Here is an 18,822-nt window from a genome sequence, read left to right on the forward strand (position 1 = left end):
CATACAAAACGTGTTCATCACTTTTTAGTGTCCCCTGGAAACCTTCTTGCAGTATGTTTCTCGATTTTGCAGTGTTTTCCTAAATGCTGTGCATGTGTCGTGTTGAGCTCCCTCAGTCATTAAATGTTCATGTACAGTACCCTCCTGATTTTCCATTCAGATGCTTCTGATGCTTTCAGATAATCACACTCAGGTCTTCTTTCTCAGTTTGACTTACATTGACTTTACTACGTTACTACGTTACTACTTCCGACTTCTTTCACTGTATGCCTCTTATGGTTTGACATAAATGGGCCTGTCCAGTTGAACTTTCAGCTGCTTGTCACAGTCAGCCTTGTGGCAGACAAAGAAATATGTTGATGCTTAAATGGTTGGAATTCCCCTTCCTGCTGTAAAATCACTTTTCAGCTAGTGTTTCCATTATTTTGTCCTGCTCTGAAGATGTCAGTTGTTATTTCTGTTCACATTAGGACACAACTTCCTGTGGACATTCCCGTTTTTTCGCTTTTTGCCTCATCAGTCATTTTCTCCCTCCATCCTGTTTCCTTCAGCTCTTCTCTTCCCTTTTCCACACATCCAATACATTTTTACCTGCAACCTATAAGCTCTTCTATTACTGTTTTATTACTGTGGATGGAAATGGACTCCTCCCCTGTGAGGTTGAAGGTCAGGGTTCAGCTACAGAATAGCAGCTCTAAATTTTTGTAAGTCTTTTGGACGTTGAAGGAAGTGTTTTACTTTTTCAGGTTTTTTTCCCCTTTGAGTTGTAAAATCTAACTATTGTATTCTAGCATGGTTGGCAGTTTTGTGACCATGAAGAATGTAAGACTGTAAGAATGAGCTTTTAATGTACACTCCAGCCTTGGAAAAGCTCTAAAAGTTTCCCTGTCTCGTCTTTTTCTTCCCGTCTCAGGTGATCAACGTGGATGGCAGTAACAGACAGACCCTGCTGGAGGACAAGCTACCTCATATCTTTGGTTTTACGCTTCTGGGTGATTACATCTACTGGACTGACTGGCAGAGACGCAGTATTGAGAGAGTCCACAAAGCCACGGCTGTACGAGAGATCATCATCGACCAGCTGCCGGATTTAATGGGGCTGAAGGCTACTAAAGTGACAGAGACGTATGGTACGGAGGACAGGTTTCTTTAACGACAGCAGAACATGCTGAGCAAAACCATAAAAAAAAAAACGAGATTTCAAATGCAGCATGAAATGAAACTTAAAACTAATCCATCCTTCAATCGGTGTCCAGGTACAAATGGTTGTGCGGTGGACAACGGCGGATGCAGCCATCTGTGTTTCTGGTGTCGGCAGGCTGTCAACTGTGCCTGTCCAATGGGGATGGAGCTCCTCTCAGACCTGCAGACCTGTGTGGTACCTGAGGCCTTTCTGCTCTTCACCAACAGGTATGCCTACATGTCAACCTGCATATAAGCAAAAAAGACCTGCTTATTGTTCTCTTGTTCATGCTATTTACCTGCTATGAGTAAATTGCGAGGGTATTGCCTTCAACAGACACACATCTCGTCTCTCTCTCTCTCTCTCTCTCTCTCTCTCTCTCTCTCTCTCTCTCTCTCTCTCTCTCTCTCTCTCTCTCTCACCCTCTCTCTCTCACTCTCCCCCACATGCACACACAAACACAAACAAACAAACACACATTCCTGTGTAAACATTGTGTTTCAGTGTCATGGGTTGGTTTCACACTCAGTCTTGACTCTTGATCTCAGACTCTGCTCTTTTACGACCCTGTACTGCAATAAATGTGTGTAAAAACCAGTGTTGGTAAGGTCCTAACTTGCATAAAATTTGCAAAATGCTATTTATTTTCCTCAGGGACAACATCAGGAGTATCTCTCTGGGTACTAACAGCAACGATGTGGCCATTCCTCTGACAGGAGTTAAAGAGGCCTCCGCTCTCGACTTTGATGTCTCTGAAAGGAGAATATACTGGACAGACATACAGGCCAAGGTGGGCTGGGATGTAGATAAAGTTGAAATTGGAGTCGGGGTTTAAGTTAAACACGGACACGATGTGTGTTACGTAATGCAGTCAGAATACATGACTTTGAATTGAACTTTCTCTCCTCTTTCTCTCAGACCATCAGCAGAGCATATATGAATGGCAGCTCTGTAGAACATGTCATCGAGTTCGGATTGGATTACCCAGAAGGCATGGCAGTTGACTGGATGGGTCGTAACATCTACTGGGCTGATACAGGCACTAATCGCATCGAGGTGGCCCGGCTGGATGGACAGTACCGGCAGGTCCTGGTCTGTAAGGATCTGGAAAACCCACGCTCACTGGACAACCCACGATCACTAGCACTGGACCCAGCCAATGGGTAGGAGTGGAAACTACACTATTTTGAATGCCGGGGGCCATATTGGTCAAATTTGTTAAATTGTGCAAAATCTACAGCCTGGTTATTTGACTTCCCTCATATGTTCCAGTGAGCATGACAAAGCTGTGTCCTCAGACAGCTGAGCAATTAATAAGAGGGGTTTGTGGAGCAGCCCTGTGGAAGTGACTCACTGTCAGAGGCTTGTATTAGGCTGGAGGTCCACTTCTTTCACGGGTACTAGCTGGTGCCAATGACTTCATGTAGCGTGTCTCTTCACTTTGTCTGAGGCAGTGAGAGTGTAGCGATGTCATTGTGTTGGTATGCAGGTACGACAGCCAGTGTCCCGCCTCTTTTCCCCGATAACCTCCAGCTGAGAGAGGGTAGACGCTATTAAACCTGTTTGTTAATTACAGTTCATCCCCGGCCAAACCAACCATGTGCGTGTGTGTGTGTGTACGTGTGTGTGTGTTAGTGTTAAGTACTTGTGCCAGCGTGCCAAACTCTCGAACGCATGTCACTCACTTGGTGGTATTGATGATGTCATGGCTCAGAGCTGTCAACATGTGTGCCCGGAGGCATCTGATGTCATTTCATGATCACATACCCATGATCCCACATTAATAAAGACAGAGTTTTGTTCTTTCACAGAATTAACAGAACAAAGTGGAAACAGGTTCACATTCTGGAATAGATCATCCAAATAAATAAGTATTATATAAGGAAAAAAAGATGATTTGAAGGAAACCATGGTAACAACTCTTTCACATACAGACATGGAAAGCTTGCACATGTGTCCCAGACTGAAACATTTTTTTGTCTCCACAGCTACATGTACTGGACAGAGTGGGGGGGTCGACCTCGTATAGCCAGAGCCTACATGGATGGCAGCACCATCACAACCCTGGTGGATAAAGTGGGCCGGGCCAACGGGCTTACCATTGACTACGTAGACCACCGACTCTACTGGACCGACCTGGACACATGCATGATTGAAAGCACCAACATGCAAGGTTTGGACGACAACCCCCAGAAGCTATCCTAATATTCTTTGTGCATCAGTAGCAGACATATGACTAATTTCTTTGTAGATATGAAATAATAAACACAGTTGTGGGTGCTGCTTGCTTTTGTAGGGTGATGTTGTTCTCACCGCACGCTTATGGCACACACTTTGAAATAACATCTCAAATGATAGAATGTATTTAGTACAGGTTTTTTTAATTTTGATTGTCAAATCGGTCAATGGTCAGGTCATAAAAAAGCTTAAATCTCTATGATAGGTCCTACATCTTTAGATTAAAATATTAAGATTAGAGCAATGAGAAATGTTTAAATATAAAATGATCAAAATATTCTCCAAACTAAATCCAACATACTTGTTTTTCTAACATGAAAGCATGCATTTAGGTTCTGTTCTGTCAGCAAAGTTTTTGCTCACTTATTGCTCTGCTATTACAGCCCATTTTTATATGGGAGTAGTAGTAGTAGTAACTAGTGGCTGGATTATCATCAGATTTGCCATCACATTCTCACAACAACAAAAGGGGAAACTTAATGATTTCGAAGACTTTATGACCTTTCCTCTAGTGCCACCATCAGGCCAACTCTCAGCCTTTCACTAACTTGAGGGAATCTTTCTCTCCTCTCTGCACTACACATGCTGACATCTATAACCCAAACGATTATCAGTCCCAGTTATTTTTAGGATGATGTACACACACACACACACACGCACGCACGCACACACGCACACACACACACACACACACACACACACACACACACACACGCACACTCACACACTTGATCTCCATTTACCTACGTTTTGATGCTTGGATGGATGATGACATTGTTGTAGTTGATAATGTAGATGGCTTCCTATCTTCTGCAGGCCTTCAGAGGGAGATCATAGTAGACGACCTCCCTCACCCCTTTGGTCTGACTCAGTACCGGGATTTTATCTACTGGACAGATTTTAACCTGCGCAGTATCGAGCGGGCAGACAAACGCAGCGGACTCAACCGCACTGTGGTGCTGCAGGTATGGAACCGGTTAATTTATGTGGCAAGTGTCAGCAAATTCAATAACCAGAATGTTTGATTTTTAATGTTATTGTGATCCCACTTTGTTTTTTCATTAAACTCTGGGGGGAAAACTGAATACTGTGGAAGTTTATTTCATTTAGGGGGGTATTTTTGGCATTAAAATGATCACTATATAAATGCTCAGTCAGTCACAACATATTCAATCCAGAGGTACTGAGCTATACTGCTGTTAATCACTGTGTCTTCAGGGCCAGCTGGAGCTGATGCTAGACATCCTGGTGTTCCACTCCTCCCGTCAGGAGGGTACCAACGAGTGCTCCCATAACAACGGCAACTGTGCCCATCTTTGCCTGGCAACGCCTGCTGGTGCCCAGTGCCGCTGTGCCTCCCACTACACTTTGAACCCTGATGGACGAAACTGCAGCTGTAAGTACAGAGTTGCTGGGACTGAGAGACAAACACAAGTATGTCTGGGAACGGAAGGCCACTGGGTTAAATGCCAGGACTGGCTGTCAAAAGAAATGACAAACTTCTCCTTTAATAAGTCAGCACTAGTCAGTTAAATACAGTACTGTTGTTCTAAAATAACTACACGGTTGATTACATGGCTTCTTACTAAAGGCATCTTAAACCATCTAAAGGCAATGGTTCTCCAGAGTCTCGGATCAGTACTACATCCATAGCAATGCTATTCAGAAACAGGCCCAATCAAAGTGTAGAAAACCTCTGCGTCCCGTACATACAGTTCAACTGAGGAACAACTGTATATACTCTCATCTTATTCATATGAAATGTATGTTTGATGCTTTCAAACTGCTTTCAGTCATAAGACTGAATTTGGTTTATCAAAGATGCTAGCAAAGCAACACAGTACATAAAATAAGCACAGACCACTGTTAAACTATATATTTTATAATTTTACAGTTCAGGCTGAAAATGACTGCAGAAATAAACAAGTTTGCCAACATAGTAGCTCTGCAGTGTAAATCCACCACCAGTTGTCTACCTGAGGTGATGGTTGATGTTAGCGCAACGTCATGGTGATTCGGCCAATAACAGGCAGCAGAAAGCCGTAACTGACCAATCAGAATCGACTTCTGAAAGACTGTAGAAAGTCTTTGAAATCAGCTGGTTTATATTGAGAACAGATTCAGTCATTTTCACCTCTCTGCAGATTTTTTGCCAGTTGCTGTAAAGGTTCAGGTTCTTAATACTTCACAGTCAAGGTGCATAACATCAACAGTGAGATGGGTGGAAATATGTGTGTGTGTGTGTGTGTGTGTGTGTGTGTGTGTGTGTGTGTGTGTGTGTGTGTGTGATTGTGTGTTTTTCATCTGATGGACATGGTCCCTGCCTTTCTGCTGCCACGGAGCTTTAGTTGGGAGTCAAGAACAAATGCAATAGAATTGACTGAAGTAAACTGGAGGATTAACCTCAGTTGCCTCTTGCTCAATAGTCAGCACAAAGACTATGCGGAAATCTGCACAAACACACACACACAAGCACGCACGCACGCACGCACGCACACACACACTGTGAAATCCAGCATAGTTGCGTTGTTTCCAGAGTGTGGAGACCAACTCTTGGGACTATCAGTCAGAACAGTTTCAGCTGTTCTGACAGGATGATGTGTGTTTGTGTGCTTTGACCCTGCATGTTTGTATTGCACAATATGCGTTGAGCAAACTCCAGCCTTTCTGTGAGCACTCAGTGTCCACTCAGCATGCTCACTCCTTCTCTCCATTCCTTTATCCATCCCTCCATCCTCTCTGTCTGCAGCTCCCTCTAGTTTCCTGCTCTTCAGTCAGAAGGCAAGTATCAGCAGGATGGTGTTGGGAGAGCAGAGTCCTGACATTATCCTGCCCATCCACGTCCTGAGGAACGTCCGAGCCGTCAGCTACGACCCGCTGGACCGGCTGGTCTACTGGCTGGACGGACGACAGAACATTCGCCGGGCCAGAGACGACGGAGCCATGGTAAAAACTCACGACTATCCTGGAAACCAGACGAATCTGTCAAGCTCATGTTTCATTTGCTCTGGCAGATCTGTTTAGTCCTGTCTCTTACTCTCTGGCTTCCCAAATAAATCTCACTGCAAATAAGCCACAAAACCATTCCCCACATGGTACACTGGTTTGTACATTTGTCACAGGGAAAAAAAACTACAAACTGTCTTTGAATAGAACTCCATTTGTGCTATCGATTTAATATTGATTTTGGCGTGAGAAACTAGCTTTCCATCTCCATCCCTCCATCTCAGGCTGCCTGAACAAATCTCACTGCAAATAAGTGGAAGCCACGAAGCCACTCCTCAATGAAAAATATGCCGTAGTATTGGTTTCATGCTGTTGGCCTGTAACTGGAGTGTCCCCAACAAACAAATGAACAGTGAAATAACGTCACAGCTCTTCTGAGGCCCGATGAAAAATATTTCATTCCAACTTTATATGAAGTGGAGGAAAATCTTTCCACATCACACTGAATGACAAACCTCAGCTCGGGAATTTGGCATATATATATAAATAAGAACATTCATAAATGGACAACTCAGTGAAATAGATATTGGCAAGTAGAAACCTCCATCCTAGAGGTGGAAAACAGTAAACATCAATATGAGGATTGTCCTAACCCTAAAAAGATAAAGACTGCAAGTCAAGTAAAATCGTCTTTATTAATGCTGCACATTTCATTGATAGTAAAACCCAATGTGCTTCACAAAAATATGTCATAAAACATGTGTAGAGGCAATCAGTACATAAATGCAAGACATATACAAGACACACACACACATGCTAAGAGGTCAGCTATGGACTGTTTTGAAGAGAAATGTTTTTAACCTGCTTTTAACTGCTCAGGAAGGGGGATCAATCCACTTCGGGTATATTCAGGAGACAGCCTTTCCTGAGTTAGTATGAGGGCTGGTAAAAAGACTTCTATCTGACAGTTCTTGCTGGTTTGTATCTAATTAGCATTTAGAGTTTTAATATCAATCTTTGTTTTGACAAGAAGTCAGTGCAGAGATCTAAGAACAGGTGTAATTTGATCATGTTTGTTATTTTGTAGTAAGAATACTTGCAGCTGCATTTTGAAATAACAATAATAAACAAATAAATAATAAATATTTTTAACAGGATTTGGCAGGCAAAGCGTCCCCAGAGGTCCATATACGGTATCACATAGAGAGAGCTATACAAGGGTTTTTTTTTAAGAAGAGATTTAAAAGACTTCAGTGATTCTGCGAGCCTTATCTCTCTAGGTAGGTCATTCCAGAGTCCAGGGGCCCTAATGGCAAAGGCACAGTCACTTTTAGATTCAAGCCTCGACTGTGGAACGGTCAGAAAGGGCACCTGAGGGTACAGTGGTTGAAAAGTCAGGTCTGAATTGAATACATTACTCGACAGTGGACCAAGACCACTCTCACTGATGGGATGATTTTGGGAGGCCAGTGACTACACCATTACAGTAGTCCAGACTGTTTGTTTTTAATGCGTGGATTCATTTTGCACAGTCTGATTCTGTTAGAAAGCCCATTAGTTTTGAAATGTTTTAGGTGGTAGGAGGCTGATCTTGTGATATGGTTGATTTGGCTCTTTAGATCACTGTCTATGATTACATGATGAGTTTTGCTCTCCAGACTGTAGCTAGATGCAGATAGTAAACTCTGCAGCAGAAGTGGAACAGAGAGCAGTTTGTGAAGCTTCTCATGACTGAATATCACAATGAAGACATGTTGAACTTACGACCTTGCCGTGTGTGCCTCCAGTCTTCCATGATAGTGAGCAGCAGTGTTCAGCCAGTGGACAACCAGCTTCATGACCTGAGCCTGGACCCCTACAGCCGCCACATTTACTGGACCTGTGAGACAACCAACACCATCAGTGTCCAGAGGATGGACGGACACACTGTGGGCGTGGTCCTCAAGGACGACACCGACAAGCCTAGGGCCATTGTGGTCAACGCCGAGAAAGGGTGAGCTTATTAATTCCACAAAAGAAATGCTTGTCTACATCATGTGTGGAAGGAAAAGAATAAATTCCAGTTAGAGACTGGAACTGTATAAACTGTCTGTACGCATAATGTACTATATGAATGTGTCTGCAGGTACATGTATTTCACCACAGTGCAGGAGCGCTCAGCTAAGATCGAAGGAGCCAGTCTGGACGGGACAGAGAGAGAATCTCTGTTCACCACTGGTTTGATCAGACCAGTAGCTCTGGCTCTGGACAATAAACTGGGAAAACTGTTCTGGGTCGACGCCGATCTCAAACGCATCGAGAGCAGTGACCTGACAGGTGAGTTACCCTGAACAGAAATAATTCAGATAAAAATATGTAATAATTAGCGTTTCAATGCATGAAATAAATGAAGAGAAGCACTACCAGACATGTGGAATATATAAAGTATATACACAGTATGACAAGAAATGATAGAACACTCTGATGACTGATGATAAAGAATGAATTATCGAGTTATAATATATTTTTAAAAACATGGTCTCATGTCTGAATAAGCACCTGAGTCACTTTGATTATAGGTGAAGCCAGCGATTCCCCAAAGAGCATATCAACATTTAATGTATCAACAGCATCAAACACTATCAGTTAGAATACAACAAACATGCATTCAACTACAGTGGTCGTCTTTTAGAATGACAGCTATCACATTTAAGAAAGACACAAATCATATTGTTGACAATTGAGACTGTCAGCTATCTGTTATAGTGCAAACACGTATTTATTCATTTGGAGCACTATGTAGACTGCAGTCTTAAGCAGACTGGAGACTACCATCAGGTGCGAGTGCCCGAATACCCAATGGCTTATTCATATGCATTCACATGCGGACAAACAGAATACGTGACCAGAAACAGGTTTTATTGATGCTATCCACACACACACACACACACACACACACACACACACACACACACACACACACACACACACACACACACACATATTATATTTGTTGAACTGAGACAGATACTGTCTTTGTACATGGACACTGTCAGTGTGCATGTATTTATTTGCTTTGGCTCATCCAGCCACAGTCATAGACATGTGAACAGTATCTGCATAGTAACTACAAATGTCAAAGACTTAACTGAATTGGTCAGGAGATAGTTTTTAAATGTTTTTTACCACCTCCAGGAGCCAATCGCATTGTCCTCCAGGATTCCAACATTCTCCAGCCGATGGGGCTGACAGTTCTGGGAGATCATCTGTACTGGATCGACCGGCAGCAGCAGATGATAGAGAGGGTGGACAAACTGACAGGAGACGGACGCACACGCATACAGGGACGGATATCATACCTGACCTCCATCCACGCTGTGGAAGAGATGGATCCACATGAGTTTGGTACGAACCTCACAGCGGTAGTTACTACCATAAACACATACTGAGCAGTTCAACACAACAGGCTGTATTAGCTTTGGCCTTGATGAAGTAGATGTTTGTCAGGAAAGTGTGTAATGAATGTTTTCTCTCTCCAGCATCCCACCCTTGTTCCCGTGACAACGGGGGCTGCTCGCACATCTGCATCGCTAAGGGTGACGGCACACCTCGATGCTCTTGTCCCATGCACTTGGTGTTACTGCAGGACCTGCTGCACTGTGGAGGTAAACAACAAACCACACTAACCAACAGCAGTCAGATTCACCATTCATTTCAATCAGTGCATTCACATACAGTTCAAAAACCCGATTATAATCGGGTTACGGGCATACCCAGGTTTCTCAAACACCATGTAAACACCACACGCGGGTAAAATCTAAACCTTTTCATACCCTGGACCTAGATAACTCCTTTAGTAACCTGAGTTCTCATGTAAACACTTTACCCAGATTATTATCGAGTTTCTGGTCTGCGCATCAGCTGGGGTTAGACCTCCCCCCTCTGCGGCGATGGCTTTTGACCTGTAAATAGAATAAACCAGGAAGCAACGGGACCGAAAACAACATGAAAAAACAACAGCAATAGAGCGTTACCTTTAAACCAAAGGAGGACTTTGCCAGGGCAAGTCACTACCAAAAAGACCCGTTTCTGGTGTAATTCTGTCCAAAAGTCAGACGTTTGTGATTTTGTGAACGGGGAGGAAATAAAGAAGACGGAAGGGAAGGAGTGGGAGCCACTCACTGTGCAATCAATAATCTATACTCTTACACACCTGGACACTTATCTTCTTCTTTCTTTTGCAATAACTTAATCCACCACTTAAGTGCAATAATGTAATCTTACTGCTCATTTCTGTCATATACAGTCATACGTATTTTATCTTATACATTTCCTCTACATTTAACTTATCTGATTTAATTTTCCGTGCATTTTACTTTACCTGTATTCTTACATCTACCTCATATATATTTAACTAAGATTTTATTGTTTACTGTTTATTGTTTTTTTTATACTTTCTGTATTTATTTAGCTAAGAGTTTATTGGTTATCTTTTTATTCTTTTTATACCTTTTTATTTCTTTTTATACCTACCTTGTGTTTTTGTAAGCTGCTGGAAACTCAGTTTACTTGCGGGAGTCTAAGTCTAATACTGTTTGTTAAGAACGTACATGCTAAAGCAGCAGAGAAGAGATGCTGATTATATGTTTGATAAAACACTGCATTGTACTTAAGGCACTGCTGTTGTTAGCTCAGCCAGTGAGCATCGCATCATTGTTCTCTAGGCCACACTTAATCCGTTAAATATGCACTAAATGTGTGAAACAACCTGTAAAATATGCGTTTAAATATGTGTTTAACTAATGAGGAGCCAGCCCGTAGCTCCAGAGAGCCACACTCACTCATTACCTCCAAGATTCCTCTGGTCTTTCCTCATCTGGCTCTCTTTAGCTCCAATAACACATTTACGCAGGTTTTTGTTGTGAAATGCGGAGTTGTTGTATAAATAGCTCACAAAGGTTTAGCTCAAAACGGCACACATTGCGCTGCACAGTTCTGGTTTTAAAAAAGAAAAGAAAAAAAGATCCCTTATTAACTCCTCGAGTGCCGTCATAAAGGAGAGTAAACGATTACTCACGCCCATCCCTACTTTTCACCACACCCCACACGTACATTCCACCAGGCGGATTTTAGTCTGACTGCACCAGGATGCTCACACGCTGAAGGCTCTGATCTCTTTGGCCTCCTGAAATTCAGCGTTCTCTCATCTCACTGCTTCTCCCTCCTTGTCCTTTTCTCCTCTTCTCCTCTTCCACACTGTGAACATATGTTGCCTTCTCTCTCTCTCTCTGTCAGAGCCTCCCACCTGCTCCACAGAGCAGTTCACCTGCTCCACAGGAGAAATTGACTGTATTCCGATGGCCTGGCGTTGTGATGGTTTCCCTGAATGCGACGACAGCAGTGACGAGGAGAACTGCCCCGTCTGCTCAGCCTTCCAGTTCCAGTGTGATAAAGGAGGCTGCATTGATGCCCAGAGGCGCTGCAATGGTGAACCTGACTGCGCTGATCACTCCGATGAGCAGGACTGTGAAAGTAGGTATTAGCTCAGTTAACGTGTAGCTTTAAGCTGCTAAACTTTCAGCATAGTAGTTCTATGACTTATACATACAACTAAAGCTCAGTGTTCAGCAGGTGGCGCTAAGAGACATCACATTCCCCAGCCTCTTAACCCACACATCCAAACAGTTATATAAAGAGAGAGCTTTCAGTTAGGAGGACTGTGTAGGTGTAAAGACTTCCTGTCCATCGGGTTAATCAAAAATCATCACATCCATTACCATTACATCCCTGAAAATGCACAGAAATTATAAAATCATAAAAATGTATAAATACAATACAACCACGGAATTGATAAACCAGTGCTCCCACACATCTTGGAAAACAGTTGACCAATTTTCAAGTCATGGAAAACCCATGGATAATGATAGAAAGAGTCTTGTGTGTTCCTGAAAAATGATTTTGATATATCCTATTTTCCTCTAGATGAGAATGTATTACTAGGCTATTAAGCTCCTAAAAAATGAATAACATGTCGATCTGAGAGGGCTAAGTTATGTTCGGGAGCATATAAATGTTCAAATGTAGTTCATGGACAAGAGTATTTTAAAGAGGCTGTTGTGTTGTGGAAACGCTGTGTGCAGGGTTAGTGAGATCATAATTACGTTTTCATTAGTGTTTGATCACTAGGAACTAAGAAGGGTCCTGTTTTTGTTGACATGATGAGCCCTCAACTGTCAATGAGCTGTGGTAGTTTTTATTAGGTTTATAGAATAATGTTGCTTTCTTTCACAGTTGAATAATGTTAAATTGGTTAACGTTAGCATGTTTGGTTCAGTTGCTAAAGTTGGCGTGCTTGCTAGCTTGTTACGTCTACAAAGGTTTAATGTTTCAGAGCAGTGGTTTCAAATGTGTGTTGGGCATTGTTGAGAGAGTTGGATGATGAATGTGAAGCCGGGGTCAAAACAATGTTTGTTTGTTGCGTTTATTTCGAATATTTCTCAAAAAAATAATAAAACACACATATATGTACATACACTTATATGCACATACATATCTACAACAGTAATCGCATTCATCATGAAATAAATATTCAAAAGGAGCCCAACTGTATGTGGGTCAAACACCTGCTAAATACTGGGCTTATGGTACTTTTGTGTCTGTTTTTTACTCTACTAGGTATAAAAAGATGTACAAAAATGTACAGGCGCACAATATACATATCATTGTCTTGTTATGAAGCCCTAGTTTATATACATTTTAGGGAGAGCACTACATGACCAAATGAGCAAATGAATACATGACAAGATATTTAATAAAATGTGAAAAAACTTGTTTAATTCAACACCTTCAGCAACCTTTAAAATGATCTTCACGGAACACATTTTGACATATGACAGTAGGAAAAGCACAGGCGTAAATAATCAAGTCTCAATTCCATTTAGATGGGTATAATCCTGGATAACTGTTGATCGAGTGAAGCTGGAGGCTTTTCTTCTAACATGTTCTCAGCGAGACCTTATCATTCGTAAGAAACTGACAAGGATCTCCATCTCTATGTGTCCTCCTCTGTTTCTTCTCCAGCCATCTGCCCTCCTAACCAGTTCCGCTGTGGTGACAACCAGTGTATCACTAAGAAACAACAGTGTGACAACTATTCCGACTGTCCCGACGGATCAGACGAGCTCGCCTGTGGTAAACACTTGAAATATTTATGCAACATACTATATTGTAAGCACACATGTATTATTTCTGTTGCTGATGCTGCATCCTGCTTCTTCTCCATGTGTAGAGTACGTGTCTCCTCCCTCCAGTGGCATCCCGAACACTGGGCCGAACACCATCGGTCCGGTCATTGCCATCATCCTGCTCGTCTTTGTGATCGCGGGAGCTTATTTTGTCTGCCAGCGCGTGGTGTGTCGACGCTACAAGGGCCCCAGTGGAACCTTCCCTCACGAGTACATCAGTGGTACGCCCCATGTGCCTCTCAATTTCATCGCCCCCAGCAGCTCGCAGCATGGCACCTTCCAGGGTAAGATCAGATGCACAGCAGCGGTGGTGCTATACTTGTAACATCCCTCATATGATATGGTGAAATGTGAACTGCTGTGTGCAGGTATTTCCTGTGGGAAGTCCATGATGAGTTCAGTCAGCCTGATGGGCAGCAGCAGCAGTGGAGCTCCTCTCTATGACAGGAACCATGTGACTGGAGCCTCATCCAGCAGCTCGTCATCTACCAAGGGAGCTTTCTACCCTCAGGTACACACACACACACACACTGCGTTTGCATGCATGCTGTCTCCTTCCCACAATCCGATAACACAGGGATACTTTTTGTCTGTAGATCCTGAACCCTCCTCCGTCCCCGGCCACTGACCGCTCTCTCTACAACACAGAGATCTTCTACTCCTCCAACAGTCCATCCACCACCAGATCGTACAGGTAACACACACTTACACCCTGGTGAGATGGATAGAACGTATCCGTCACTGAATCTCCCTTGCGTCTCCACAGTTAGTCCAAATAAAGAGCAAATGAAGTGAACCTGAACCCTGATCTAAACAGTCTCTGTGTCTCCTCCCCATCAGACCCTACCACCCAGTCCGCGGCGCCGCCCCGCCCACTACTCCCTGCAGCACCGACGTCTGCGACAGCGACTACACCCCCCACCACCCGCCGGCCGGGCTGGCGTCATCAGCGGGCCGCTGGAAGGCCGCAGGCCACGGCAGCCACGGCAAACACAACAAGTACTACATGGACCTCAACTCAGACTCGGACCCCTACCCTCCGCCCCCCACACCCCGCTCCCAGTACCTGTCGGCCGAGGAGAGCTGCCCCCCCTCCCCTTCCACCGAGCGTTCCTACTTTCACCTGTGCCCCCCGCCTCCCTCACCCTGCACCGACTCCTCGTGACCCTCTTAACAGCCCAGGAGCCCTGTGAGGAGGGATGCAGACCACTTGCTACAAGAACTGGCCTCGCCTGGCCCACTTTACCAGGGAAAGAACTCATGTGCCAACTTCCAGCCCTGACCGGCTCACACCTGCTGCTTTATATCAGCCGGTTAGGCCCAAGTGCCTTGCTCAAGGTCCCTACGTCCCACATCGGTCATTTCATCATTCCAGTCATCTTGGAGCTCTCAGGGTGACCATCATCTGATCAGTTGTATGTCTGTCTTCCACGTGTCCCAACATTAACTCCCTCATGGCAGGTTGAAGGTTTGAGGCCCTCCCTACCTTGCTACGGGAGCACAAAAAGGAGACGAGTGAACACAGCCAACAGTTTCCTCTCAAATTTCCATTCCATCAAAAGAAGAATACTTCCTTTGCTGGTCCACTTCCTGATCATAAAATGTCAAGACTTCCATCTGTCCAAATGTACAGAAAGCCTAACTGCCGGCCTCATGCTGCCCCTGCCCTGCCCTAAACTTGTGAGCATTGAACTCGCCAACTGAGAGAGTCACCAGTAAGCACTGGTGTTGTGTGGAAAGCTTCACACCATTTGTCTTCTCCGTCCTCACAGCGTCCTTGTTGGCAGACCAGCGGCAGGACTGTATATAGTGTTAAAATAATAATGAACAAAAAAATAAATCAGAGAGGAATTATTTTACTATTTTATTCACGCTTGCTGATCCACCGCTCCACGCAAATCAAAAGGACAGATAGACGAGTGGATGCACGCATGAGTGAATGATCGGACCGCTGCGTACGTGAGCACGTGTGGATGTTTGGCTTGAGATAAGATCAAATCGTAGATGACGACTGAATTAATGCGTAGAAGTATGAGTGAATGAGTGCATGGATGGAATAGGGCCAAGATCAGAGTGTGAACTCTTGTACATTGTTTTGAAATGGTGTCCCTCACATTTCAAAAACGTGAATTCTTTGTAGTTGAACGTGGCGGAGCTTTCCCCCGATCAACCGAGACACAAAGACTAATCTGCCAACAGTCCCCTCTGTATCCCATGAGATCACCGTGTGACAACAACATACCAAATGAATATCAACATGTAAAGCTATTGTACATATGTGTAATGAAGTCAATGATTGAGTTGTGAGAAGTGAATTGTGAATCTGAACCTCTTCCATCACACTTTCTTTACCCTCATCGTCCCGTTTACCAAAAGTATGTTTGCTGCTATTGTGTACATACTATATCAGTTCCTATAATTACACAGAGAACCCAAAATTACCACTCTCATACTGACCGTAGATCATGAAGCTATTTTACAGTTAATAACAAATTATTCTTATAGCGACTTTTGTTATTTGTATTTCTGTTTGTGTGTAGATCATTATGTATGTTTCTGTGTCGACCGCCATGTTTGGTTTGAAGGAGTCTTTTTGGAAATAGAAAAAAAGCGAAAGAGTTCCAGCTGAGACATTTTATTCTGAGCTGCTCCAGGAATCACCCGAAGGTCTCAGTACGCTTCAGACGCATCTTCAAGAGTCTTTTGTGTGTTTGTGGTCCCGACATGACGACCCTTCCTAATTACGCACCTGGCCAGTCACGAAAAAGGGGATTTAGATGCTGTTAGACAGTCCCACAGCACTCGGTTTCACCTCCTGTATAGTGAAGCCTGCTGTGGACACATAAGAAGCCTCACCACTGCAAAAACACCCTGTTTTAGTTTAAACACGCCCCCTCCCTTCGATGTTTAAAAAATGCATTCAAATGTAGTGTGTGCAGTCGGTTTTTAAATGTCACAACATGAGATTTATGTTTGGTCTAGAATAGAATACAAAGCACTTCTGTTACCATAAGAACCACAGACTGGGACTAGCATCAACTGGCAGTGTAATAAAGTTGCTGTACATATAATTCACCTACTCCAAGTGGTTTAAGTTAGTCTTTACAATAACAACTCTTAAATGTGCCTCTAAGAACATCAACATGATGGGCATGTTCCGTCTAAATCTTTGATATCACGGGGTGAACCGAACATCATCGCCTCCAGAGGGTGCTATCAGGTCTTTAGGTCGTTTTGGCATATACACTATGCTGTATTAAGGCCTGATCACATGTCACTTAGTGCTTCGCATTGTCTTCTGCTTCATTCAGCCTCTTATGTGAAAACAAACTGTTTTTTTAGGGTTTATCCAGCACTTATAATATGATCAACACAGGACCTAGCAACAAAAAGTGAGAAGACATTTTATGCACTTAGAAAAAGAAAGGAGATTTTATTATTTCCCAGGGAATAAATGAAGAAGGAGAATGTGTTGGTTTTTCACGTGGGCTGTGGAGTTATAGCAGTACAAATCAACCTATGGCCATACTCACAAAAGATGGTTGAAGGGTCAGAGACAGTTCTAGCATCGTCTGCCATATCAAAAGAGGACACACCAAGCTTCCTCTAAGCCTTGCTGTCAACAGTTGTGTGTGTGACCACAGGAACTTCTGATGTCATTTAATAGTGTAATGCCAGCAAACGTTTCAGACTGACATCCATAGCGTGTTCCAATCCTCTACGCACCAAGCAGAGGTAACTGTGGACATGAACTCACGAGTGTCCCTTCAAGCAGAGCCAAGTTTGAGAACATCATATAGGAGGACTTTGGGAGGTGGGGAGCTTTTGGAACTCACAGTTAGCTTGTTACTTTACCTGATTAATGCATCTCCTGCAAGGTGTCATAACAGCAGATGTTTGGTGTCTCAGCTGCTGAAGTCTCGTCTATATGTGTCAGTGGGAACTCTGAGCAGCACAACTCATTTATATAAAGGGCTGTAGGCCCCGCCTCAAACCACTGTGTCAGTAAAACTCCTTTAAACCTGTATTTGTTGTCTCAGTTAAAAATGCTTTGTGTAATTTACACTTGTGACATTTTTTGTATCAAAAGCATTTTTATATAATAAAGGTTCTATTTTAAGGAATCGTGTCGTGCCTGTGTTAGTTTTTAATTGAAGGTCAATAAATCCTGAGGTTTTCTGTTTCCTGTTTATGTAGTAACTGGCAATAGAAACGTTCAGTCAGAAGCTGCATTTTGGGCTCGGACTTACAAAAAGGTATTTCTCATCTGTCACTGCTTCAGAAAATCAATAAAAGATATATACACAAACAAAAAAAGAGGGCTCGTCCGGGATTTGAACCCGGGACCTCTCGCACCCAAAGCGAGAATCATGCCCCTAGACCAACGAGCCGCCGTGTCTCTGGTTGAGTCAAAAAGTGAATTCATATATATGGATGGCGCACACAGCTTCCGATGTAGGATTTCAATAAGGCTGTGAATGTTTCACTAAAACATTGGCAAATAAAAATTTTTTTATAGTGCCAAATCATAGGAAAAGTCATCTCAGGACACTTTACAGAGTAGGTTTAGACCACACTCTATGACTTATTTATGATTTACATAGACCCAACAATTCCCCCGTAGAGTACGGTGGCAACGAAAACCTTCCTTATTACAGGCAGGAACGTCAGACAGACCCAGCTCTGTGGAGGACGGACATCTGTCTGCACCGGTTGGGGAGGAAGAAAAGAAGCCAAACCAGGGGTGCCCAATCCCAGGTGTGTTGGAGCAGAGAGAAACCTAAAACATGCAGGACAGTGGCTCTCCAGGAGCAGGATTGGGCACCCCTGCTCTAAACATAACTGTTGTGTGCGTGTGATAAATCTTTTCTGATTTTTATATTTTTACAGTGTAAAGTAATATAAGGATAACCAAAGCTTTTCACATCTTGACTATTGCAAGCAAGAGCAGCTGGAGAGAGCAGAACAATGAAAAGGAAAGCCAAACGTGTGGATATTGACAGGTTTTTAGAAAGAAAAGTGCACAGCAGGAAAAGAAGGAAGGAAACAAAGGAGAAGGTGACCAGGAGGGTCAGTGCAGGAGAAGGCCACAGAAAGTGATGAAGAAATAAACGAAGGAGAAGAGGATGGGAGGGATGAAGAGGAGGCTGCTGCAGGATTGGATGGGAGTGACCACCAGGCAGATGAAGATGACAGGGAGGAAGAGGGTCCTCGGCCTGGTGCAACTCCCCC

General features: G+C 43.4%; 1 protein-coding gene across 1 annotated transcript in view; it reads left to right on the forward strand.

Annotated features, from left to right (window-relative positions):
- Window positions 1-17,714, forward strand: part of lrp5 (low density lipoprotein receptor-related protein 5) — a 63,698-nt gene extending 45,984 nt beyond the window's left edge. The window contains exons 12-29 of the mRNA XM_083917226.1: window positions 914-1,130; window positions 1,257-1,410; window positions 1,838-1,973; window positions 2,102-2,346; window positions 3,172-3,356; window positions 4,238-4,386; window positions 4,640-4,817; window positions 6,171-6,367; window positions 8,155-8,360; window positions 8,493-8,683; window positions 9,542-9,751; window positions 9,886-10,011; window positions 11,642-11,878; window positions 13,427-13,537; window positions 13,635-13,874; window positions 13,959-14,101; window positions 14,187-14,284; window positions 14,431-17,714. Coding sequence (XP_083773352.1) covers window positions 914-1,130; window positions 1,257-1,410; window positions 1,838-1,973; window positions 2,102-2,346; window positions 3,172-3,356; window positions 4,238-4,386; window positions 4,640-4,817; window positions 6,171-6,367; window positions 8,155-8,360; window positions 8,493-8,683; window positions 9,542-9,751; window positions 9,886-10,011; window positions 11,642-11,878; window positions 13,427-13,537; window positions 13,635-13,874; window positions 13,959-14,101; window positions 14,187-14,284; window positions 14,431-14,755 — 3,348 coding nt within the window. The 3' untranslated portion in view covers window positions 14,756-17,714. The remainder of the gene's footprint in view (window positions 1-913; window positions 1,131-1,256; window positions 1,411-1,837; window positions 1,974-2,101; window positions 2,347-3,171; window positions 3,357-4,237; window positions 4,387-4,639; window positions 4,818-6,170; window positions 6,368-8,154; window positions 8,361-8,492; window positions 8,684-9,541; window positions 9,752-9,885; window positions 10,012-11,641; window positions 11,879-13,426; window positions 13,538-13,634; window positions 13,875-13,958; window positions 14,102-14,186; window positions 14,285-14,430) is intronic.
- The last annotated feature ends 1,108 nt before the right edge of the window (window positions 17,715-18,822 follow it).

Source organism: Echiichthys vipera (genome assembly GCF_963691815.1).
Source record: "Echiichthys vipera genome assembly, chromosome: 7".
Classification (NCBI taxonomy): Eukaryota; Metazoa; Chordata; class Actinopteri; order Perciformes; family Trachinidae; genus Echiichthys; species Echiichthys vipera.